Source organism: Melanostigma gelatinosum (genome assembly GCF_949748355.1).
Source record: "Melanostigma gelatinosum genome assembly, chromosome: 23".
Taxonomy (NCBI): domain Eukaryota; kingdom Metazoa; phylum Chordata; class Actinopteri; order Perciformes; family Zoarcidae; genus Melanostigma; species Melanostigma gelatinosum.
The window spans coordinates 12489415-12515546 of NC_136656.1; the positions used below are offsets into that span (position 1 = coordinate 12489415).

Genomic DNA, 26132 nt, shown 5'->3' on the forward strand with positions numbered 1-26132 from the left:
CCTCTTTGTATGTTTTGCATCAGTGTCGCATCGCTGCCCCTCTGCTTACAGACTGTGGTACACGAGGATATTGCGAGCAGCGGAAAGTATTTCCTCATCGTGTGGGTGACTTGTGGCTTCAATGAAGGACTCGAATGACATCGCGGATATTAAAAAGGCCAGCACAGTGAATTATGTTCTTCTTACAGTGCACATTGGAGAAACACAGACCAGAACACAAGCAACCGCCAGCTCTGCAAGGATTTCCCCTTGCTGGAAGGCATGAGGCATCAGACGCTCGTGGAGCAACATCTTACAAAGAGCCGTTAAGGGAAGCGGTCACGTTAACGCGGGGATGTCGGCTGTGATCACAGTCACCCAACTCCTCCTGGAGGAAATACAAAAGGCAGGAAACAGCAGCTGTCAGTCCACACAGAAGCAAAAACACAGAACGAAAAACATCGAAAATCTGATCTGAGAGTTTCACCAATAACTAGTGAATTGACAAAGAAAAAAAATCGTAACTCAAGGTCCGCTTACTAGCTTTCAGCCGAGTGTTCAACTCCACTTCTCGTGATCTTCATCAGCGTTTAGACACGTCCATGACTCGCGCTCTTGTTACCACATTTTATAACGTGACCAGAGTTTGATACGTGCGATGACAACTGAGCAAACTCCATATGCTGAAGAAGATCGTTAAACACGGTTGAAAGCTCTGGAAAAACACTGTTGAACTACTATTGCCACGGTCAACAAACTGCCAAGCTCAACGAGTGAATTCATCATGAACAGTGCAACTAAACTGTGTGATTATAAGACATAAACACCAATGGATTCATTTCCGACTCTTAATAAAAACTTCATATCATCAACGAATCGGGCTGAGCTGAGGTGTAACCAGGTTACACTATGGGGACCGGTCAACTTGAGTGACCCCTGTGAGCCACCATAAAACAACGCTGCATAACTCAAAGAGTTTTTTTTCTTCACAGCTCGTTGGCTGTCGTGTGCGCCACCGAACGAGCGCCGACAAAGCAGGAGAGTGATTTGCTTTCAGCCCGGGGCCGATTGGGCCCCGACGTGAGCGCTGACACGGCCGAGTGCTCGAGTGGAACGGCTGCTCGCTTGTGCGTTGAACACTAGCCGAGGCGTTGCACTGCACGGGTTTGCTGTCAGGAGACCTGGCGTGGATATACCGAACAAGCTAGTACAAGAAGAAGAGGTACATTGAGTTCTTCCCGTCAGGAAGGACCCCAGTGAGCAGGAGGGAGAGATGCGCCAAGCTCTTCTTTTACAAGTGTTCCAGCACAAAAGCCACATTATACAACTGCTGATCAAAGCTCTGCTGCTTGCTTACAAAAACACAGAGACATGAAACTACTTCTGGCCGCAGTGGTTAAGAAGTGTCAACCAAACATGTCACGTCATCTGCTGGCGTCCTACCTGTCAATGTACAGGAGAAGTGATGGGGTGGCCATCCTGCTCAGTCACCTGCAAAAAACACCGAATCAAAATCCTTCTCTGTCCTCCAAAAAACAGAGAAGTAAAAAGAAAGAGTAAATAAAGGAGCAGGAAGCGAAGCTCTCCTTTAGGCTAGATTCAGGCCCATGGCTTCCATAGCTTTAGTTGCAGAGTCCCACACAGCCGCTAAGTTGAGGCAGAGCGAGATTGTGGAGGAACCGGCAACGAGAGGCCTGATTTAACAAGTGGGAGGGGAGGAGACGGAGTCTGAAGGGCACAGAGGGAATGAGTAACTTCTCCATGAGAGGAAGGAGGGATAACGGAGAGAGATTACTGGGAGGGTTGGAAAGAAGGGAGGTACCGCCCGCTAACACACGATGGAGCGCACTCATTGATTTAATCTACAATCAATACAATCTACGCTGACGCGAACAAAAACACAGGGCGGCTGAAGATGAATGTTAGTTTTGCGAGTATTTGAATATTGGACAAAGTCAACCTTTGACCTGCAAGTGGTGCTAAAAGAAAAATCAGAGGATCTCCAGAGTCACCACGGATTCGTGAAGCAAATTAAATGGCAACCCATCTTATACTTTTGTTTTACTCTGGACCACAGTGTTGAAACAACCAACTCACAGACATTAATGGCCCTGATTTCCCTGCATGCATTCAATATTACGACATATTCCATATAATATACAGTTACATAATAATATGTAATAATCCAGCCCTGCCACGCTATAATTACAGGCTACAGGACATCTTAGAACCTTGAATGAAACCTTGAACCTCGTCCAATTACACACACAAAAACATGTAGACTCGGGAGATGTCGGGTTACAGACGCTATTTACCAGCAGACTGGTCCAAAAATGTACAACAATTAAAAATACAAGTTTGACGAGGGGCTGTAAGATCCTCTTAATGTTGAGCTGTGGGCCTCAATGGAAAGTGGAATGCGGCAAAGCAGTGAGAGGAAATGAAAAGCCTCCTGGATGATTAATGGCTGCATGCGAGCGTGAAACCAGCTTTAGAACCACTTCAGACCAACTGCTGAACTCTCAATAGAACTTCAACAAGCTCATTCACCATCAACCCAGCCAAGAGCACTACTGTTGTATGTAAATGAACGGTCTCTCTGGGTAAATAAAAACTGCTAACAAAGGATCTTTGTTTGACTCTCAATAGGTTGCCCTTTGACCCCTGCGGCTCCGCTCTGCCGTCCTGGCTGATTGCTTTTCAGCGTGCTTACTTGACAGTATTTTACCTTCGTAGAACGCTGAACGGCTGGGTTTCTTATTTAATGTTCTCGTTTATCTGAAGAAGGCTCTCTTGAACGACCTCTGAAAAAGTTCCTTCAAAATAAAACAAGTATTTGAAAAATGCTGAGAGTTGTGTGTTTAATTAACTAATTAACAAAAGGGTGCAGATTTGGTAATTATTATTTTACAACTAATCGATCTGCTCTATAAAATCATAAACTAATGAAACCTAACAGAGAATCAAAGAAATACAAATAAGCTAGAGACTACGCTGCCATGGGATCACACCAACCACATCGGGCCTTGGTGCAGCTGGAGGTGGCCAATGGCCTCTTCCTCAAAAGCCAAATTCTGAGCTCTCATTTTGATCTCCACACCTGTAAAGTTTCAGAGTTACGTCTTGCACGTTTGTGATGCAGCAGGTGCCAAAATCCTTTCACAGAAACACAGACATACCGGCACAAGTGCTGGAAACGTCCTCTGTGGCAGCTCTGCTACAGCCGGAGTCTCCACCAACACATGTTGGTAGATAGAAGAGGAAGGAACCCCGCACGGCCAATCACACACACACAGAAATGGGAAATAACACTTCACATGCAACAGCATGACAGTGTCCTCTTTACAAACAGAGCAGCAGTAGAACAATGCAGTCTCCCTATCGGCCAATCAGTAACCACGACGCAAAATCTGTCCTGCTGCTCGCTAAGACGGCGACGGTGGATTTAAAATATATTGGGACATGATGGGCCACCTCTGACTTATAAAGGCCGAGCTGATGTTCTTTACAATTAATGTCCTCGGTTTCATCAACCAGGTTTTATCCTGTGTTCATGTGATGGTCTGTTATTAAACTTCCTGTCCTTGCTTTGCGACTTTGTATCACGAAAGCCAGATTTGTTTTTTGTACATTGTAAGTGAGCTGTAGTATGCGAGAGAGGTGGGCGAGGTTTGTAAAGAGACTTTGAGCAATGCCTACTTGTGTAAGGGTGCAATAAGGCCTCCGACAAAGAGTCCGTGAGGAGAGCAGGTACAGAGCGAGGCTGAGGTCGCCTACAATGATTAAGGATAATTTATGCTTCTCCTGATGTGATGTGCAGACAGGTGAAAATACATTAAGAATATTAACAAACTTTAAAGAAAGACGTACATCAAAAATGTAGGATTGTTTAAAACATTGTCCTCTGAATGTCAGCAAGTTAACATTAGTGGTGCCCCCCCCCAGTGTAGCATTAATAAGCACGACATCAACATTGTTTATGTCTGCTCTCAGTAATCTTCGTAGTGTATCATCAGGACATTTTAGGGATTTTATCAATGTGCAGTATTTGCCAACATGTATAATCCATATTTTATATTATCACAACTGGGATTTACTTCATTGCCATTCATGATGCGTTTACCACGGCCTCCCCTCTAAACCGTGTGTGTATGACTCGATGGAAGTTCCTTCTCTAAAATAATACATTCATGTACTTCACTGATATTCTGAACATACCTGTTGAACAAGCTCGCTAGAGGTCCCAGTTTCTTTTGTCTGCCCTCCTCTTCCTGTTGGGTGACCCCTGACCCCGGGTGCGGTCGCACTGGGCTCCACGAGTCTCCGGGCGACGACAGCGTCACGTCGGCGAAATGAGCGGTGCCGCTGTCGTCCGTCTCCAAGGTAACAATGGCGCTGGAGTCAGACGTGACGGTGAGATCCAGGATGTCCTCGTTGGAGACCGACAGCTCGGTGCTCATGCTGGACACGCTGCACACAGAGATGTCATCGCTTCGGTTCAGAGCTCCGCCCCCGAGACCCGTCCCCGTGGTTGCGGATAGTCGGAGGGCGGGGCTAAAGAGGCGGATGGAGTCGTACCCGCTGCGGGGGAAGGTGGAGGACTTACGGATGGCGTTGCCATCGGACGGATCGTCATCTAAAGTCAAAGTGGCAGGAGAGTAGGAACTGGAGTCCCGGATAAAGCCTCCGTCACCTGGGCGTTGGTGGCCGTGGAGGATGGGCTCCGGAGGGTTGATCTCCAGAGTTGGGATCCCCGAGTCCTGGGAGGTCAAGCTGTGGCTGTCCTGGTTCAGGTCTGAGTAGCTCTTCTGGGGGCTGCAGTAGTAGATGGGGGTGGAGGAGCAGGACGGGCGGTAAGTGGGCAGGACGGACCCGCTGTGCAGGATCGTGCTGGGTTCATGGCAGTGGTGGTTGGTACCATCGTGGAGATCAGTCTTAACACAGCCATTCTCCACTATGACTTCTCCAGACACACCTTCAAAAAGAATAGGAGATTAAATTCGTTTTTTTACAACAGTTTTCATAAAGTATTTCATTATCTAAAGTGAGAAATAGTTCTATAATTGTGAAAGGAAGATCTTTCTGGTTATGCAACAGGCTGAATGTAATGTAAACATAAAGCAAATCAGCAAGAAGATTGGCTTTTTCTATATAGTTAGACGGAATGATTGAACACTACCGCTTCTGTCCACAGGGGCCGCCACAATCAACACCAATATAAAGTTCCTTCTTGTAGCTTTAAAGGTCTGGTGTGTAAGATCTGGCTGTAGGTCAACATGAATGGCCCTATAGAGCCAGAGCTTGGTTTGTCCCATCTGAGCTACTGTAGAAACATGGCGGCCGGCAGCATGAAGCTTTTTTAAATCCACATTCCAAATTGACCTTTATCAACCAAAAATGTCAAACATTCACTGGTTCCATATTGTCAAATGTGAGGGTGTTATACCCTCACATTTGATTGTTGTACCACTGCAAACTGGATATTATTGGGTTATGGGGAAGTCGTATGAAGACGTCACCCTTGGGCTCCGGGGAATTATGATTCAGGCTAATCTGGGCCCCGGATGTGATTTTTATCGACATGACCAATCAAGAAAAATGACAAAACCACTAAATATCAGCTCTAAGAAATACAACATGACTAATGGTTTCTTCTGATCGACAAGCGCATCAGAGGAACTGGGTGTGGAGGCCTGAGAGGTGAAAACTGATCCGACAGGCTGTAACTGGAGTCTGCACTGTAACGTGAACACCAGCTGGGAAGCTAAGCTAAAGCTAGCGTGTCAGTCAGTGACCCGTACCCCTCCTGGTTCAGTCTTTGGTTGACGTAGATGTATGTGGAGGTGTTTGACAGGAAGTACTGTCCGTGCTTGCTGACACTACGGGCCCCGAAAGTAAACACACTCTGGGTATAATTAATAAGCAAGTACAATTAAGTAAAATACTTTTAAAGTCAACAGGGCCGAGCGTTTTACCCAAATGGTTGACACATAGCCAGATTCTTACCCGAGCTCTAAACCCTGACCTGCAAGCTGTCCCGTGAGTCTGGCCCCGTGCCACCGTGGAAATAATCTACAAATAAAGTTAGAATGTGTGGAAACGCCTCATTATTATCACCATGTACAGCTGGAAAAAGTGCTTTAAATGTATATTTAAAAAATAAATGCGATGCCGCTCGTAAAGGTTTTAACCATAAAGCATGAAACTGTATTAGCAGTGAACTGTGAGGCCACACCAACACAGACATGCATGCTCTTGTCTTCAGAAGTGCTGATGAAAACAAAAGGTATTGTCTGCAATAACTGGAACACCCATTACGAGCACACATGAAAGTCTTGTTCTACGAGTCGTGATAGTATTATCATCATCATCACTTTGAAACTTAACATGACATCACAAATGTTGGGAAACGCTGGTTTTCTAAGAAAGCGGTTCTCCGTTTGGGTTAAGACACAGTGTGACTTTCTAAGGGGCGCTCAGGGGCCAAATATTGGAATGCATGGTGTGAGGCATATAATACGCGGCACATGACAAGTTGCCTGGGTTTCCCAGTCTGTTCGCCTCTTTTTCAATTCAGCTGTATATGCTTTAAACACATGAAAAAATATATATTTTTGGCATTTCTCATGTTTTTAACGGTCTTACAAATACATTTTGGTGAGACGTGAACAAGTCCCGTCAGATGAAAATTCTAGTGCAGCTTGGTATTTATATGCAGAACGACAACTAAGACTGGTTTAGCAAATCACTGAATGTTGGGACTAGTGGCTCATTAACTGTCGGTAAACATTACATTTGATCTCAAAGAATGCCACTAGATACTTTACATGTATGCCGAATTGAATACATTCTTCTGGCCAAATGAATGACTGGCTTCAAACAATTACGAGTCAAAGTATATGAACTTTGTGGTTAAATAAAATATATATTATAAAGTGGCCTTTTGTATTTTAAACGTATGCCGAATTAAATACTGGCTGTAAGTTATTCACAACACATCTCGTGGTTTATGGACTGTGTATAGGCACAATATTTAATACAAATATATATAAATGCAGTTTGGCGTGACCTGTAATGTCAGCGGGAGAACGGCGGCAGAGTTAACGTGCAATGTGTTAATAGTGACAACTACATAGCATGTGACGGCACGTCGACGTGACCTACCACAGCGACTGTCTCTCCGGTCCTCGGTACCGCGGCTCGTGTTCGCCATGTTGCCGCCGGTTGATGCTACAGGTGGGCTGCAGGTATCCGCCGGCTGGAGCGGTCCATGATGATGCGATGATGCTGTGACACCACCGTCAGCTCCCTGCCTCCTCAACGCGGCTTAAGAGCACACAAACAGCACCAGCGCGAGGCGATGAGTCGGGAGGAACACGTACGTTAAACTCAGGCTGGTTAACGTAAACAACACGTACATAGGACTAATTTACTCGTTGAGTGCACTTGCTGCTGATGCCAACTCGGTGCTTTTCGCAGCGCTTCCTCAAGTGCGCGGTCAAATTAAGTTAAAACGCAGGAGACGTGTTGTTGCTCTCCCGGCATCACTGCGGGAGACGAAACGCTGCTTCGGTGTTACCGCAAACAACCGCATTTGTAAAGTTTATCCGGTATTGGTAACATTTCATACCTGTTTTGACGCTTCCGCCGCCATTTTAAAAAACAAACTTGTGCCGTTGAGTGCGGTGTAATCGAGTGATGAATGCTCACCGTCGATGGGTTCACCTGTCTGCAGCTGAAGGCATTAATAATCGACCTGGCAACCTGCGTACTGTCCGTACAGGACAACGTTTTGGTAGGAAAGAGGAAATCCCCGGAATACAATTGTTACACATTTGAAATGTGTTAACTGTCGTAAAGGTTGACATATTTTTTATTTAATTTGTATAATTTGCGAGTGTTTCAGGCTCCAAAATAGTGATTTCTGCCCAGATATTCCTAATATCTACATAACATAAATAATATAGTAACATTCCGAAATGTAGTTTACTGGACAGCAAAATTCAGCAAAATTGCCGTATTGACTGAAGTCCATCTTGACCCACCTGTTCAGTTGCATTCCATTCAGCCCCGCCCCCCCCCCCCCAAAAAAAAAAATCCCAACAAACTAAATGTTCATAGGAACTTTATTTTTAATACTTTGTTAGAATCATTGGTACCAGATCACATACATTTAATTAAACTTAAGTGTGTCAGCAATATATCAAGACAGATGTATTTCTAATCTTATATAGATTACTAAAAATATGAAGTAAAGGCCGATAAATGCTGAAGGGATGGTAATATTATATTCGTACAACCTATTGGATGGATGCTATAGTGTTCAAACAATAAACAGCCCTTTTGGTTGTTTTCTTTTGAGTGACAACTAAAATGTGTCTTTCAATGGAAATTTCTGACAAGCTTTCACAACAATATTCAGCATCAATAAAAATGGACTAAATCCTGATATGAATAACAAGCTGGTGGTTCCTCCTCAGCATCGTCACCCTGCCCTCTAGTGTCACCATGAGGTCGAGGATCTGAAATGTGAAGCTGCTCGTGCCGCCAGCCTGGGAAGGCACCACACCTTGGTTATACACTACATAATAAAATAAGAAAAACACAGGGGATTCATAGGCTGAGGTTTGGTTTATTACTTTATTAGATGTTAAGAAAAATCCACAATGAAACAAAATCATTTTCTCAGGGTGTACATGAAATCAGAACAACACCGCTACTCGGGACAGATGGGATTTGGGAACAAAGAGGAAGAGGAAGGAGAGTCGAGGTGGGAATGAAAAGACGAGGAAAACTCTAGTTTTCAGTGCGGGGTATGTTCTTCAGACCACAGTGCAATCGCCCGTCAGTGTCGTTCCAAATGCATATAGCCTCACTGAATGCATTTTCTCATCATACATGTTTTTCGTTGTTTTTTCCTTTTAAGGCGGCCTATCACAATGGAAGAATCAAATGGAGAAAGGTGTGATGCATTTCTTCCAACTCCCATGCAAGTGCTCTTTGTGACTCGGCTTCTTGCACACATTCACTCACAGTCATGAACATTCTTCCAATCACTGAATTAACCTTGTATTTTTATTTTTTTTAACTAAAATATTTTGTTAAAGCCAACATAAAAAAAGCCGAGTGTGATGTTTGCATGCTGCATTTTCAGAGATGTTTTTTTTAAATTTTTTTTTTTATCTCACTCAAAAGGAATCAACATGCAAAATGAACTTGACTTTTCACCGTATATTCTTGAATGTTGACATGCGCCATGGTATTGCATAGAACTCCACATTGCTTATGCAATCAACAATGGCTTAGTTCTTTTTTATTTCTCCCTTAAAACTAGCTATAAGTCAATGACAGTCACCTCTGGTTCTTTCCAAGCAAACCAGAGTTGTTCCGATACTGATGCCAGTATCAGAAAAGCTTCCGATCAGGTCCATATAAAGTTATATCACAGGATCTGCCCGATCGGTACATGTGCAACTCTCAACGGGGATGACACACAAGTGTGATGCCTTGCTCGTTGGCTACTTCCACGGACAGAAGCAGCTAACGAGTGAGCCGTGTCGCTTCTCTCTCATCTCTGTTGAGAGTTGCGAGAGAAAAGCGGAACGTTAGCCAGAGCAATCAAAATGTTAGCGCTGGCAACAGTTTACACAGAACAACCTGTCAAACTAGTAAATAAAGGAAAGTTCAATACCATTCATTCCCTGTATGCATTTGTCCGGTACTGGGCCGATTAGCAAGTTCAGGTGTCGGGAAGGAAAAATAAATGGTATCGGAACATCTCTAGAAAGAACTCCAGTCAATAACATCTGCTCTACAATCAAAGAAAGGTTTGACATTAATGCATCAATGTGTGTAGATTATGCAGTATGCTCATATCAAAAGATTCCTGAGTGTCTGATGACTGTCAAAGAAAGGTGACAAGACCCTGAAGTTGGATTACCTTTCATTCAGCTACTTGGGTCTTTTTTTAATTGAAGTGGCATTGGACTGAACAAACCTATGGTTGTGCAAACAATCTTTGGAAATGGCCTTGTTGAAAAATTTAATTTCTGCCAACAAATCCCACTAAATGCTCCAACCTGTTCCTTTAGATCGAAAGGAAATAAAACAGAAATGCACTGTTGAACTTTCAAAAGCACGGGTCACAAGTAGGGCCAGTCCAACCACACCTCAAAGGGTTTTACAGCCAACGTGTTTCAAATTCAGAGAGCGCTAACGCGTTTGCATTTCCGTGAACGTACGTCTCTGCATACGTTCACGTTTCTCTGAGATAAAGTTCTAGTACAGCCATTCTGAACCAGTGCCTTCACAAGTTCTGTTGCCAACACAAACACACACACACACACACACACACACACACACACACACACACAGAGACATTACTCAATAAGATATATTGTAAACCAAAAAAAATAAAAAACACCTTGTATGAAGAAAAAACAAAAAGCATTTGTACCTTAGTGTAATTCTGCCATGTTTTTTTGTTTCGCCACTTATTTTGTGATACGTTTGTGTAGTTGAGCATCTGTACTTCCTGCTTGGGGACCAGTGACTGAATGGATGTGTAGTAACGTGAGATTGAATACCTGCAGGTGTTTCTGCTTCGGCTGTTACAGGCCTGACAACTAAGAGGTTACCGTAAAGTCAAAAGCAAGCCACATTAGGCTAGACCCGCCATCATTTTTCCTCACAATTTTCGCAAAAAAAAAAAAAGGTAATCATGGAGTCTGACGGTCTGGACTACAAACAAAACTAGGCTATGCTGTCTACTTATCATAGCCGGATTATGGAACTGCAACTTCAAAAAGGTTTTTGAACATATTTATAGCACCAAATAGTCTGTACCATAGAAATCAAAACGGTTTCATTCAGTTGTAACACAGGTTTCTGCAGAAATGGCTGTAGTCTTTTCACGATGGGTCTTTACCCCAAAACATAAACTTTTTTTTGTCTTTTCGTATTCCCCAGATTCTTTTACAGCATTGCATTTCAAGTAGATTATTAGTATTTTTTTTCCCAACAAAACGTTTGATTTCCTGTTTTTTATAAAGGATTTTTTAGTTTTTTTGCCTCACAAACCCGTACTATGTCTACTACTAGCTCTGTTCACCATTCAAAAATCAGACTCATTTATGATAACTTTTCACACACGGGGAGTTTAGGGATATTGAGAAGAAAGCTGCACACATTCTCTACTTCACATTCAGAAAGTCATCGCAACACACACTTTTGTTTTTTGTTTTTATTAAACTCTCAAATTCTTACACAACTCAAAAAAAAAAGGCCAGCATCCTTGTATTATTCTTTCTGAACACAAGATGGAAAGTAGAGGATGCGATAGCAGTCGTTTCACACAACTAGAAGAAGGAGTGAGACTGGCTGGACGAACACATGCACAACCATTCAGATACCACCGACGACCGGGATCCGAGCTCAAAAGGAAAAACGGTGGGAACAAAACCGACGAGGATAGAACAAAAGATTGTCCCTACTACCTAACTGTGAGACGTGAATGAGGACCAGTGTACAGAAGAATCAAATGAACACATTCTAAAACGCCTAAAATGCACGTCTGCACATTGCGTTACTGAAAGACAGAACATATTTTTGGAGTTTTCCTATTTTCTCTCACTTTTTGTTGATCCGATTGTTGATTACACACGGTTTTAAGTTAGTAAATAAAAACCTGCAGGGTTATGCGTGGGTGTTTTTTTGTTTTTTGTTTTTTTTGTTTTGGAGCAGTGTGTCAGAAAATGAGCCTACATTAGGTTTTCCAGCTCTGAGATGACCCTGAATCGTTGCTGGTAGAGGTCCAGTCACAGAAGGAGAGGATGGTTTCCTCTCTATGATGGACATCATCTGCAGAACTGGAGTATTCAAATGTTGCTGCTCCCTGCAGAGAGAAGTCAGACAAAGAAGTTAGACTGTTATCCACGCTGCAGCCGTTTCAAAACTGACCGGTCGGTCACAAACACAAATGGGGATGCTATTTACATGGCTCACATATTGTGATGGCCAGAAGTACCGGATACAGGTCTGTCTCTTGGATGTAAAAGACATACTTTGGATTTTGTCTGTAGTGAGATTGTGTGTGTTTTTAAGCTTTGTTTATACTCGCGCGAGGCCTCTGCTCAGATGGCGCGCAAGCTACAAGCACGGAGTTATCGGCAAAGCGCCATACACCATCCTCCTCAATGCAGAGGACTTGTAATCAACTGTAAACTCATATCCATGGACACACTTAAGTGCCTTTATACGATCCCTGTAAAGAAAGAGGTCAAGTATTAAATGTGTTTCTCCCTCTACTGTAGGCGATACACCCACTATGGAGATGTAAAAACCCACTTCAAAAATCCAAACTGTCCTTTTAACGCCTCGTCGATATTTGGCCAGTCCATCAGCCTTGTTTTCCATGAGCTCCTTGTGTGTCATGGAACCTCGGTCACACATTTCTATGTGATGCCAGAGACACAATGAAGCAGTTCAAGAGTGGAGAATAAGTGGCAGAGGCCGTGCTCACTGTCTCTTTGCTGGTGAATAGATTTCTAAACAATGTAAATATTGTGTAATGACAACAACAATAAATATTGTCTGCAGAGGGTTTAGTGGGTTGATCGATGTATGGTGCAAGATCAGTCCCTTCCAGATCAGTTTTCAGCTACTACAGATATTTACATTCTGTTGTAGTTCGGGGACTGAGTTCCATAAGTCGTCTGTTGCCGACTGACTTCAACTGTTGTATACACCGATCATCTCTCAATTTGAAATAAAATAATAATAAAAAAAAAACATGAACTGTGTCACTGGTTTGGTGTGAATGAAATAAGAAACATTTAAGTGTACCTGTACACTGAGATCCAGGGAAAAGGGGGGAACAGAGTGTGTTCTGCCACCAGCACTCGTCTTGCTGGTTGCCAGTTCCTCCCTGTCCACTCATATTTAACAGAGGGAACTAAACGAGACAAATGAGAAGTGGTTAGTGACTTTCAGAGACATCACAGGTGGAAGACATTTTACAGCTGATGACTGGTTATGAAACACCGTGTGGTTACTTTTGTTTAAAGTCTCACTGATCACAAAATATTAAGAATGTTAGGGGACCCTCACCTCTGGCACATCGCCAACAAAGTCATAAGCAATCCCATACTTGGGGAGCTGACCTGCTGGCCCAGACAAACAGGACTGCTTCTCCCCTGAAGATTCCTCCTTTTGAACCTTGCCAACAGAGACGTCGGTCTGTCCACCTGCAGTTGATGCAGCTGCTGCCGTTTTGCAGTCTAAGCAAATCTCTTGCTCAGCGATGGGCAGGAGGGTACTGGAGCCCTCCTGTGAATCCAGAGAGGTCTGGGCACTCTTCTCCATGCCAGACTTCTTTAATCTGGGTAAGAATTTACCAGATTCCAGTTCTGACTTCCCGTAATAAGGGCCTTCGCATTCCGCATCCTCCTCCAGAGGTTTGAGATCTGCCTGAGGATCATCGAAGACGTCCAGCGGCACCTGGACGGGAAAAGTCGTCTCCTCTTTGTCAGTCTCAGCCTCTGAATCACTCACTCCGCCAGGAGATAACTCCGAGGCCGATATCGGTCGGAAATGAGTCCTGGGGGAGATGCGAATGGCCCTGTACTGCGTCCGGTTGATGCCATATATTCGTGGGTGGAAGGCTTCGTTCTCAGAGTCCGAGCAAAGAATGGATTTGGGCTTGAACCCCGGACTGAACGAAGCCATGTCCTCGGGCTCAAAAGAACACTCAACATGGAGCACTTGAGAGAAGGGACTGTTCAGGTTGAAGGATGCAAACGGGTATTCTAAACCGTGCTCCTCACTTTGCAAGCCTCCGTAAGATCCAAGCAAATCTTCATGGAAGATGAAAGAAAATCCCTTATTCAATCCGTCTCCGCCTCCTCTGATGGCCTGGTCACTCTGCCCGAAGGACACAAGAGGCCTCCACAGGGGCCTGTGCCCGGGGGCAAAGCAGCTGCCAGTGTTCATGAACACATCTGTGCCAGTGATGGTAAGCATGTCTGAGCTGGAAGCAGATGCAGCTGCAGCGGCACACTGTAGCAGGCTGTCCTGGGTGTCACTTGGCGGCACGACGGCCCAGTTCTTATCACCGCTTAGTGTCTTCAACTCTCCGTACACCCCTCCCAGGATGAATGATGTACTCTCCTTGTCAGAGTTCAAATCCCAGGGTTTGGACGGAGTCATGTAATCCCCAGCACCATCTACCTTGGAGAGTTTGTTTTTGGCTAAGTCCTGTTCCTTCTTGCCTTCCCAAAGGTGATACTCTGACCTCTGCACTGCTTTTTTCTGAGGCCCTTGAATCGGAACTTCTTTCGCCTGCACTTCCAGACAGCTGCAGCAGTAACCGCCTGACTCATCGGAGAATAGCCCCTCGCTCGGTTTCTCTGCTCCTGGCGTCGACATTACAGATTTGTCGTCTCCTATTGCAGTCCAAATGTCCTTTCTTATCCCTGAGCTGTAGTCATCCCCGTGTTGGTTTGCGTTGTCCGAAAACATGCCAGTGCTGTACCGTTTACTCTCAACCTCTTCCAATGCGATACCACAAATGGACTCCAATTTGGATTTTTTGGTGAGGGTCTTGTTGGATGCTGTACTAACACTGACCTCCTCACACTTGCGGCCAGAGTTTTCTTGCAAAAAATCCAAGATCTCCTCCTCCAGATATGTACCAGAGAGAGGAGGGATTACACGATCAATCTCCTCGTTGCCAATTTGAGCAGCATCCTCCGTCGGAACATTTCCTTGCTCGTTGTCTGACCGAGTCTCCTCTGAATGGGACCACGGACTGCAAGTTCGTGTCGAAAGGTTAGAACAGTGTTCAGTTTCGTCAAAGGCACTATTTTTGGTCCATATTAGCAAACGAGACTGTTTATTAGAATGCGGGTCCAGACAGCTACTAGAATCTGTGTTGTTTTCGTGACCAACAGCAAGCGAGTCGCGGGGAAAAGGAAGAGTGGGGCTGTCATACTGCAGCTCGAAAAGAGAGAAGCAGGACGAGTTTAAACCAGACGGTTCACTGGTGGCTTCAGAGACGGCCGGCTCCTCCAGATTTCCAGACAGCTTGCTCAGGGTGAAGGAAACACTATCAAGGAGGGGGGAGAGTCGGATGGGAGAGTCTCCCACAAAGCTTTCTCCATCTATGTCTTCTGAAGTAGACGGCGAATAACATCCCCACACTTGAGCCATGTTTTTCAGATCCTCCATGAAGAATCCAAAAGATCCCGGAGCGTCCTGCGAGTCGGCCCGTATTGCACTTTTCCCTTGCTGCTCAAGGCCCTCTAACACTAAACAACATTCTGCCTCCACGTCTCCTTGCTCTTTGCTTTTTTGTCGAATCATGCTTAAGATCCGACTCTCTTGTATAGAGTCTGAGGCACTAGTATCCAATATGGATTGATAAATGTCAACTTCATAGAAGTGAGTGAATTCAGACAGATGCTTGTCATCTAAATCTCTACTATCCTGTGGCTGAGGGCAGCTTGAGGTCCCAGTGAGTTCAACAGTTTCATCTTCTGCTTCGCCGGGCCCTTCCACAAAGTGCCCATCCACAAACGAGCCTGCTGTTAGGTATGCCCTCTGGTAGCTCTCATTGGCAATGCAGATTCCCTGGATTCTCTCCGGCAGCCTCTCCATGTCGGTTGACAAAGCAAAGCCATCAGGAGAGTCTACCTTCTTTCGATATTTTGTTTCCAGCTTGCTTTGTCTGCTGCTGAAAGGTACAAAATACTCTGTGATGGGCTCAGTGTACCAAAGTGGCTCCTCCATGTATTCTTTTTTGTCTCTGGCCTCAGCTCCGGACTCTTTCGCCTCCTTCCAGCCTGGATCTTTTCGAATCTCCTTCAGAGGTCTCTTCCCCTTTTTGTAAAGCTGTGGTTGTTTGGCAGCGCCTCCAGTGGCGCTGCTGCTGCTCCCTCCTGTGTTCCTTCGCTCCTCTCTGTCGATTACCTTCACCTGAAGCTTCACCTGCCCGCTGTTGCGTGTTCTCTTATTCTTTGCAGCCTCCCTTGATTTGTGCCTGATTCTAACTGCCTTGCTTCTGGACGACTTCAAGTCACCCTGGTTCCCACTTGAGTTTGAGCCCGCCTCGCTGGAGCCAGAAGACCAGGATCTGGGTCTGTATTTGCCCTCAGATCGGTGTCTCGTCTGTCTCTTGGAGTGGACGGTAGATTTCTCCTCTGCTGCTGCACCACCACCACCATGGTATCGATTTTCTTTCTCCTTATTGCTCCGTCGTTGCTGGCCTCTTTCGTTGGCCACAGTGGTGATGGCGCCACAGGCTTCCAGGTTTCGCTCCCTTGCAGTCTCACCTTCACTGTTGCAATCTTTTGGGGAAGAGGTGTCTGTGCTGGTCTGCGGGGCTGCGGAGGAAGATGAACTTGAGTATGTGCAGGCCTTAGCCTTGTTCCACACCGTCATGATCTCTTTTAGACAAACAGGTTTCTCTGACAAAGGAGGAAAGGCTTCATAATACCTGCAGTCACAACAGACAAGAGAGACAACTTGATTTCAATGCAGTCACAGCAGTATAGTTCACACAGCAGACACTTTTTGTGAACACACATATTCATAGATCCACATTATCCATGTTGAGGCTTACATTTCCACCTGGTCCTTTGAAGAGGGGGACTCAGCTCGCTCTGGAGACTGAGAGCCATCAGATTTCTTTTGAATCTGTTTTTCCTCTGTAAAAAGCATTGAACATTAAGACATGTTATTGGAGCAATTGTTATTCCAAAACTTTATATTTTTATAAATATGATGATAAAGGGTGTGAACCAAACCTTTCTGTTTGTTTTGGATGTCCTTTAGTTTAGAGCAAAGCTCTTCAACCAGGCTCTCAATTCCAGAGTTCTGCACAAATGACAAAGAGAAGAAACTGATTTTTGAGAACTCAAACGTAATATTATGAACGGTTGATATCAATCTTGTAACATGATGTTCTCATATATTTGTGAATGTGACACATAGGGATGCAAAACTCAGACTTGTTCAGTCCCGACAACAATACCTGTGGTTTAGGTGTCAGCCGTACAGAGTACGATCTGATAGCCGTGTTTAACACGCCTCACTGTGTGGAAGTGAGGGGGATCATTCTGAATCTGTGCAGCAACATCAGGCTTCACTTCAACATTGCTTTCCTAACTATGTAAAACTAAATGCAACATTCAAATTAATACATAAATTAGATGTAAATTTACTGAATTGTTATTTGTCATTAAAATAATAAAGAGAGGGTGGGTAAAAAGAAAACGTCAAAATGAACAGGAATTATAATTCTTGTGTAAAACTTTTTAATGCAGCAACAAATTAAACAAGAATTAAAAAGCAGGAGGGATCGAACCGTCATTTTTGTGATTAAAGGACGACACAGTTTCTGGTCAATATCATGGTAATGGAGTATTACTGGTACTATAGTATAGTGATGTGTATTGTAGTGATCAGTTGGCTTAACTAAATCCTGCCCAGAGATTTTAAGGGGCACACCGAGTAGCAGCCCTAGAGTCTTTGCAGAAGTTTTGCCTTTTATAAACAAAAATACAATACAATATACAAGCTATGAAGTAAACACAAAAGAATAATTTAGTTTCTTACTCCAAAACATGTGTAACAAGATCCAGTAGCCTTAGGTGAGAATGCCGGCCCCCTAATGTGACCCAAAAGAAAGAGTGAAAGGTTTGGAGTTGACACAAGCCAGCTGACTTGTGAGAGCTTAGGCATGTTCGGCCATGACAGCGCTATATTTAGCTATGGTGTAGAAATGCTTTAAAAAAAAATCATTGTGGTTCCACAACCATCTTCTGTCTCCCCTACATGATAACGGAAATAATTGATATCTTCTGGGTCCAGGCTACAAGGCTAATGACACCAATGACTCTCTCCAGGAAAAGTCGGGGCCCTGTATGCAGCTAGCCGCTTCAATTCCTGTCCTGCAAGTTTATAGAAAAAGAAAGGTGAGGCTGCGAAGAAACAATAGTAAACATGCTAACTTAGCATACATTCCTCGTCAGCCTGTCCAAATAAATTGGGCAAAGAAAGCTTTAACCACATTAAACTTAGCTTTATTAAATGTCAGGTCTCTGTCAGGAAAAACATTTTTAATCAATGATTTTATTGTTGGGCACAAACTGGACATTTTGTTTTTAACTGAAACTTGGTTAAATCAAGATAACAATGCAGCTGTTCTTATTGAATCAACACCTCCCAACTTCAGTTTCATGAGCGAAACAAGAGCGCATAAGAAAGGAGGTGGAGTTGCTATTTTATTTAATGATTCTCTTCAATGCAAGCAGATGTCCTTTGGTCATTTTAGTTCTTTTGAATATGTGGCTCTGAATTCCACTCAAGCTTTATTCCTAAACATTTACAGACCACCTAAATACTGTGCAACCTTCTTTGATGAGTTTACTGAACTGCTGTCTGTAATCTGTATTGATTTTGACTGTGTTGTTATTGTTGGTGATTTTAATATCCATGTTGATAATCCCCAGGACAGAGATTCTATAGAACTATGTGGTGTCCTTGATAACTATGATCTGACTCAGCATGTGACAGGACCCACCCACAACAAGGGGCACACTCTGGACCTAATCATCACCAAAGGTGTAAACATTTCCAAGGTTGCTGTGACTGATGTTGCACTCTCTGATCATTTCTGTGTTTTTGAGAGTGCAATCTCCTTGCACACAAATGTCCAAACCAAGGTTGTGACAAAGCGTTACATCTCTGAAAACACCAGTGAACTATTTATTCAGAAGTTCTCCTCCACACCAGCCCTCTCTTGCCTCTCAGTCAATGAGCTTGTAGATGGCTTCAATTTTAAAGTAAAAAATATTATTGATGCCATTGCACCCACTAAAGTGAAGGTTGTCTCGGGTAAGCAAAGATCTCCTTGGAGAAATGCTACGCTGGTCAAAATAGAGAAACGAGAGTGTCGGAAAGCTGAGCGCAGGTGGCGAAAAACTAATCTCCAGGTTCACTGTGACATCTATAAAGAGAGACTTCGCAATTATAATTTGGAACTTAGAAATGCAAGGCAGTCATTCTTCTCTGACATCATAACCAAAAACAAGAACAATACACGCGCCTTATTTGCTACTGTCGACAGGCTAACAAACCCTCCAGTGTCTGTAGCTGCTGAACTCCAATCCACCTGGGCATGCAATCAATTTGCCTCCTTTTTTACTGACAAAATTCAGAAAATTAGACAAGCAGTCAGTGCCTCCACACCAACCACAGGATATGTGTTGTCCCGATCTCTGAATAACATCCATTCAAATATCATGACACAATTTCATTCAATCGACCGTAGAAGCCTAGAAGACATTATACAACATCTGAAGTCATCCTCCTGCTGCTTGGATATTCTACCAACACACTTTTTCAAAAAATATTTCAAACTGCATGACCACTGATCTCTTACATATTGTAAACACATCCCTTCTCTCAGGTGTCTTCCCACAAGCCCTAAAAACTGCAGTTATTAAACCGCTCCTAAAGAAGGCTAGTTTAGACTCCGCAACGATGAAAAATTATAGACCAATATCAAACCTCCCATTTTTAAGTAAAATAATTGAAAAAGCGGTTTTCCAACAGCTGACCAACTTCTTGGCCGTAAATAACTGCTTTGATGTTTTCCAGTCAGGCTTTCGACAGCACCACAGTACTGAAACTGCTCTTGTTAAGGTTTTCAACGACATCCACTTAAACAGACAATGGCAGAAGTTCAGTCTTAGTGTTACTGGATCTCAGTGCTGCATTCGACACGGTCGACCATGCCATACTCCTAGAAAGACTAAACATCTGGGTGGGACTCTCTGGCACAGCACTTAACTGGTTTGAATCCTACTTGAAGGACCGAGAATACTTTGTGTCTGTGGCTGATTACACATCAGAGCTGACTAAAATGACATGTGGTGTTCCCCAAGGTTCAATACTGGGGCCTCTTCTGTTCAACATCTACATGCTTCCACTAGCTCAGATTATGGAAAGCAACAAAGTGTGTTATCATAATTATGCAGACGACACACAAATCTACATAACTATGTCACCAGGGGACTATAATCCCATACAAGGGCTGGGTAACTGCATTGAACAAATCAACAACTGGATGTGCCAGAATTTTCTTCAATTAAACAAAGATAAAACAGAAGTAATTGTTTTTGGTACCAAGGATGAACAATTGAAAATCACCGCTCAGCTTTAGTCACCGATGTTAAAACCCACAAACCAAGCCATAAATCTAGGTGTAGTTATGGATTCAGACCTCAACCTGAACAGCCATATCAAGACAATTACAAAATCAGCCTACTATCACCTGAAGAATATATCAAGGATTAGAGGACTTATGTCTCAACAGGATTTGGAAAAACTTGTCCACGCATTTATCTTCAGCAGACTGGACTACTGTAATGGTGTGTTTACAGGTCTCTGTAAAAAGTCCGTCAGAAAGCTGCAGCTGATTCAGAACGCTGCAGCTCGAGTCCTCACTAAGACCAGGAGGGTGGATCACATCACTCCAGTTCTGATGTCTTTGCACTGGCTTCCTGTCCAACAAAGAATTGACTTTAAAATCCTACTGTTGGTTTACAAAGCACTGAATGGTTTAGGGCCAAAATACATCTCTGATCTGCTGCTACCTTATGAACCATCCCGACCCCTCAGGTCGTCTGGGACCGGTCTACTTTCTGTTCCCAGAGTCAGAACTAAACATGGAGAAGCAGCGTTCAGTTTTTCTGCTCCACATATCTGGAACAAAGTCCCAGAAAGCTGCAGGTCTGCTGAGACCCTCAGCTCATTTAAATCAAGATTGAAGACTTTTCTGTTTGCTGCTGCCTTTAATTGAACCACATTCAATTAATATATTAATCAATTTCCTGCATTTCTGCATTTTACTACTGTATTTTATTTCTTACACTGTTCTTAATTGCTGTTAAATCTCCTTTTCTTTTGCCTTATGTTTTGATGCTTTTAATGGTTTTAAAAGGACTGCACAATATATCGCCATTTCCTCCGGGACCGAGTCCGTGCAAGGCGTACACTATAAAACGCAGATCGGCAGAGATCTTTTCCAGACGTGGTTTGTGTGCGAGTAATTGCAGAATTGCGGCAGTGTATGGTTGATTGCGTACAGCGTAATGTCTCAGGGAGACATCGATTATTGTTTCAATGTATGTTTTAAATCTCCTTTACTTTTTACTACTGAATTTTATTTCTTACACTGTTTCTTTAATTGTTTTTAAATCTCCTTTTCTTTTGCCTTATGTTTTGATGCTTTTAATGGTTTTATGTGAAGCACTTTGAATTACCTTGTTGTTGAAATGTGCTATACAAATAAACTTGCCTTGCCTTGTAATAAAAAGGGCTAAGCAACAGTAGAAGTGATTGCCTCACTATGTTCTGAGACACTGAATGTTTACTACATATCCTGTTTAGCTTAGATCCCTCTCACATCGAGCAGCATGACGCGTGAAAAACAAAACAAACAAACACGCTTCCATCAAGTGGGCACAGTGGAAGCGAATGGCCTCAAAGCAACTCTCCTCCGCTACATAGCTGCTCCTCATTACCAACCCTGCCAGACACTTTAGCTCCCTCGTTTCCTGTTCACTCTTCCAGAAGAGAATATTCCTTACCATGCCACCTCATGAGAAGCGAAGCAAAGTTTTCTCCTGCCCTGCGTTTCCTCTTGCATCATTGTGCTAATGCCGGTCAGCTGACAGCCGACCGACTACGCCGCTCACTGCTGCGATTCGTTGCAGTGTGTGCTGGTTAAAAAATAGACTGCAGAATCCAGTCCCTGGAGAGGAGCTCAACACTCCTCCTTTTGCCCGCCCCCCCCTTCAGCTTTATGTTGTGTCACTCTCAACTAAATCACACCTCCCTTACTACTGCTGGCCACCGGCGAAAATGTCAGCAAATCTCTCTGGAGCTTTTTCAGTCACACAAAAGGTATGGAATAAAAATGAGTATATTTCTGGGACATGTTAGGATAGCATTTGCTTTATGTCAAGAAAAAAAAAAAACTTTGAAATACTGACCTTAATATAACCATTGTAATGAAGACTAACTGAAGGTGTGGCCACCCAGGCAAATGAGGGTGCGATGCCTGGGCAATGAAGATCTTCCCTTGTTCAATGCTTTAGCCTTCCACATTGACATAGCTTTATTCAGTGTCTATTCACCGTGACTCATCCAGTTAATATCTGCATGACTGCACCATAACAAACAACAAGGAATACTACAGCAAAATGTTCCGGACAAGCCTTCTGTACTCAGAAAGCGTTTTATCTTACAGTTTCACATAAGAAGGGGCCGGTCAAACTGTTCCAGCTTCAATGCACGCGTAATGACTCGCTTGCATTCCTCTGAAGCCAAAGTGATTCAAACTGTTGTTTTATTCCACAGAAAAGAGTCAGACTGAGTGGTAATGATGCTTACCTCATCAGATGCAGAGCGGAGGCATTGCACAGCAGCTTGCTTCTTCATTTCCTCCAGACTCAGGTCGGTCCCTCCTTTCTTCTTACTCTTGCCCCATTTCTTCCCAGTTCCCTTCTCCCAGCCCAAGAAGATGTCGTTTTCCTTTTGCAAAAAAAAAAACAAAAAAACGGGAGAAGTCAGTCACAGTGAAACAAAAGAAAAAGCATAGAAATATTACACAAATTACATAATAAATGACTGTAAACATTTCCCATACAGGCTTTATACCATCAGCACACAAACACGGTAAACTTGCATATAGCCTATTTCACACAGGAATGTGGGGTCGTTATTCTGCCTCGCCGTTCTGTATAAAAAGGTACGAACACAGAATGGAGGGGGGGGGACAGAGTTGCTCTGCCATTAAGCGGGCAGCGGAGGAAGTCACAGAGGCGAGACGACGTCTGTGTAAAAGCGACAGCCGGCACGGCGGAACTACACTCGCACACACATTAGACGCCAACGCCGTTGTGTTACACATCACGACTCTTTTGCTCCCAGAATGCCGGCATGCTATCTAAAATCCCACACTGGGGTGACATTGCTGCTTGGTTCAGTGTAAAAAAAGGCAGAGCCGTCGCGATGGCGGATCTGACTTAACTTCTTTATGGTGGAATCGCTGTGTGAAACCGGCTTATGTCAGTTTAGTCCTCGGTACAAGTGCCATGATGTGAAAGAAAAGCTCCATTGTTAACTTCTTGATGTCTTCCTCTAACGAGGCCATTATATTGACACACTCACTTCCCTTCCTGAACAAAGCCCACTGCTCACTCTTTTGACAACGCACAACACAAACAATGACAAACAATCATTTTCTACGCTTTTGACTTGACTAGGAATGCTTAAAGATTGTGAGAGCCCACCTGGTCCTGCAGGTCATAGTCGTAACTGTCATGCAGGAGAAGGCTGAGGACGTAGCGGGTGTAAATCATGGCATCAATCCCGCACTTCTCAAGCTCCTGGCCGAGCCAGCTTTGAACTGGACCCAGCGACTGGAGCAGGGACATCTCCGAGGCAGGCAGGGGGCCCAAGAGGGGGTAGGGGCAAGAGAGGTTTTCAGGAGGAGCAGGACCGTCTGAATCGGTGCTCACGGGACGCATGGGACCTCAGGTGTTGGCCATTCTCAGGTGAAGCAGCATTGTGATGGGTAGTTACTGTCGGGTGGTCGGTGGAGAAGGGTACAGAGAGAGAGGACGAGGCAGAACCTTGGGAAGAGGGGGCAGTCACTCCAGCAGGACGCACTGAAGGGGCTCTACATGGGGAGGCATGTAGGATGGTGTTTTTTTTAATTATTGCTTTGAGCAAAAAGGGGATTTTACTCGTCAGGCATGGCTTGTGCTGCTGATAGATCTCAGCTGCTGAGCAAAACACGGGACGTGTTTGCGTCTCAGTCGGAAGGGTCCATTGTGGGGCTTCGTCTTACTTCAACGGCACAACCTGAAACAGAGCAAATAATTATCAGTTTCACTGCGATATTTTCAATGCTCAATGCAAGCGCTTGAAAAAAACAACAAGACATGGTCAAAGACCTTATACACAACCCCGACACAGAACCAAACAGAAGGAATCAAGGCGTCTTCATATTAAAAGATGCATGAAGGGATGATGGAAATGATTTTAAAAAAGGGAGACAAACAGTGAGACAAAAGCTCATACAGATCCTACCACGGCATATAAATCTTGTTCCTTCTCCCAAAGGATGTAGCCTGTTCATAGCCTTGCTTACCAGCACGTTAATGGGCTCCTTAGAGAGCATGAGCTCTTTAAATAATGTAGACAGCAGTCACAATCATGATCACACATTATGGTGGTAAGCCCTGTGTAAAGTGAGTAACAGGTCAACAGGGCGATGTGAGTTATTGAAGTGCTTAATGAGCCTCGTGTTAAGGACATGCAATGTAACACAAGAAAGTGATAGGCCATATGAAACACCTTGATGATAGCAAGGTTTTATAAAACTCCTACAACAGGAAGCACCACTTATTCCCTCCCCATACAACTACAAAAAAAGAGCTGCATAGTTTAATTTGAGAGCAATAAAACCAAATACGTCCTGGGTTAGTAGCCATGACAAAACAAGAACCAGCAAACCCCAGCGGTTGGGTATAACAGTGGGCGGCAGGGGAACCCTTGCTGTCAAATTAATGAGTTCAGTTTAAGAGCAGCGAATTAGGGAACCGACATGAAGAGCAAATGGAGGCTGCGCCAATTTGATTGGCTGGCCCGGTCGTCACTCATCAGTTGGATACATAGGCTAGCCATAGAGGCGTCAATGAGGCAATATTTATGTCGTATGCAACCATACTGTTTGAGCAAGCCATCCATCGAGGAATATTATCAGATAAATAAATACAGATGGACAACAGTTAAAAGGTTAGCTAGCTTCATCGCTAATTGCTCAGGCTAAATATGGCTGACCAGTGTCTACAGCCCAGCTGTTCATTGAACGCACACTAGCCCCGAAAGCTAGCTCCTGACTGCACTGTTCACCGACCAACTTTATCACACAACCCGCTATTTAATGAGATTTCTCTGACATCGAAAGGAACGAGATAATGCAGTTTGTGTCGTGTTAACTTGCGGATTCGCCTACTTTACTTCGGGTGCATGGTAACTCTGTGCAAACATGTAACGTTATGGATTAACGTCACTGACATTAGCGTTATATTGCTGGGCTATGTGCGGCAATGCAACCACAGAACAGCCAGGCGAAATATTTAAGATAATGTCACGTTGTTGGTGTCATTGTTGTGATGATTGACCACAAAGTCGGAGGTTAGGTGACTAACGTTGTTCTGACTCGTGGTACTAACGTCGGTTAGCTCGCGTCACAAGGTTAGCTGAACCAGCGACCTTTAACGTGAGGTAACGTGAGCTAAATTAGCCGAGTTAGTGAGAGCTAACGTTACTGCTGCTGTCAAACTGTTTATTAGGACGTTTAAAGTGAACGTTACTTGACATGCTTTATTTAGGTTAGACAGGATGGAGGAACTTGCGATCTAACGTTAATTGATGTAATGCTAATAACTAACGTTACGTCTATATGTATAGTTATGTCGGTCAGGTGAATTGTTTCTATTCAGTGACATTAGAGCCCGACGGGTCTCCATTAACTAACGTTAGCTAGTTAACAGTTCACGTTAGCTAGCAAGCAGCAACACGTGTACGTCAGGCCAAGTCTAAACTTTCAGTCGGAAACGTAGCTAAAGTCAGGACAATATTTCAGAGATATAAATGTAAACGAACGTCAGCTAACGTTAGCTTTCTTGTACGCTTGTTGTGATCGAGAGGAGGAGCGGCTGCTCCAGAGCACTGTCAGACGTTTCCCATCAAAATGTACGCCATATCGTCACACAGCGAAATAGTAAACTGCTTACAAACACAACACTAAACGGGGACAAAAACACCACAGTGCGATAAGAAACCTGCCGGTCCACTGGTGTACGTACCTGCCGTGGGCTGAAGTAAAGAAGAGCGGCTATTTCTCTCCCGCTGCCGTTCCGAGCTCGAGCTCTGGAATCCGCTGCGGTAGCATCGCGTATCATGGACGCCGACAGAAATGGCGCTGTTTTTCACATCCAGTGCTGCTTCAATAGCGTCAATGAAACCGGCGACATTTCGGCTCAAGCTAGCGGAAGGTCATTCGTTGATGACAC

General features: G+C 44.0%; 2 protein-coding genes across 2 annotated transcripts in view; both read right to left on the reverse strand.

The window, feature by feature from the left end:
* The window catches only part of tbc1d14 (TBC1 domain family, member 14), a 30577-nt gene extending 23141 nt beyond the window's left edge, over nucleotides 1-7436 (reverse strand). The window contains exons 1-2 of the mRNA XM_079295927.1: nucleotides 7144-7436; nucleotides 4198-4954 (exon numbers count right to left, since the gene is read on the reverse strand). Of these exons, the coding sequence (XP_079152053.1) occupies nucleotides 4198-4954; nucleotides 7144-7192 (806 nt within the window). The 5' untranslated portion in view covers nucleotides 7193-7436. The remainder of the gene's footprint in view (nucleotides 1-4197; nucleotides 4955-7143) is intronic.
* Nucleotides 7437-8600: 1164 nt separating this feature from the next.
* kiaa0232 (KIAA0232) lies at nucleotides 8601-26060 on the reverse strand. Its single transcript, XM_079295696.1, has 8 exons — nucleotides 25926-26060; nucleotides 23340-23913; nucleotides 22438-22578; nucleotides 16782-16851; nucleotides 16598-16682; nucleotides 13087-16471; nucleotides 12823-12931; nucleotides 8601-11872 (listed from the first exon to the last, which is right to left on the reverse strand). Exons 2-8 carry the CDS (start codon nucleotides 23574-23576, stop codon nucleotides 11856-11858), a joined length of 4044 nt encoding a protein of 1347 aa, XP_079151822.1. The 5' UTR covers nucleotides 23577-23913; nucleotides 25926-26060; the 3' UTR covers nucleotides 8601-11855.
* Nucleotides 26061-26132: the final 72 nt, after the last annotated feature.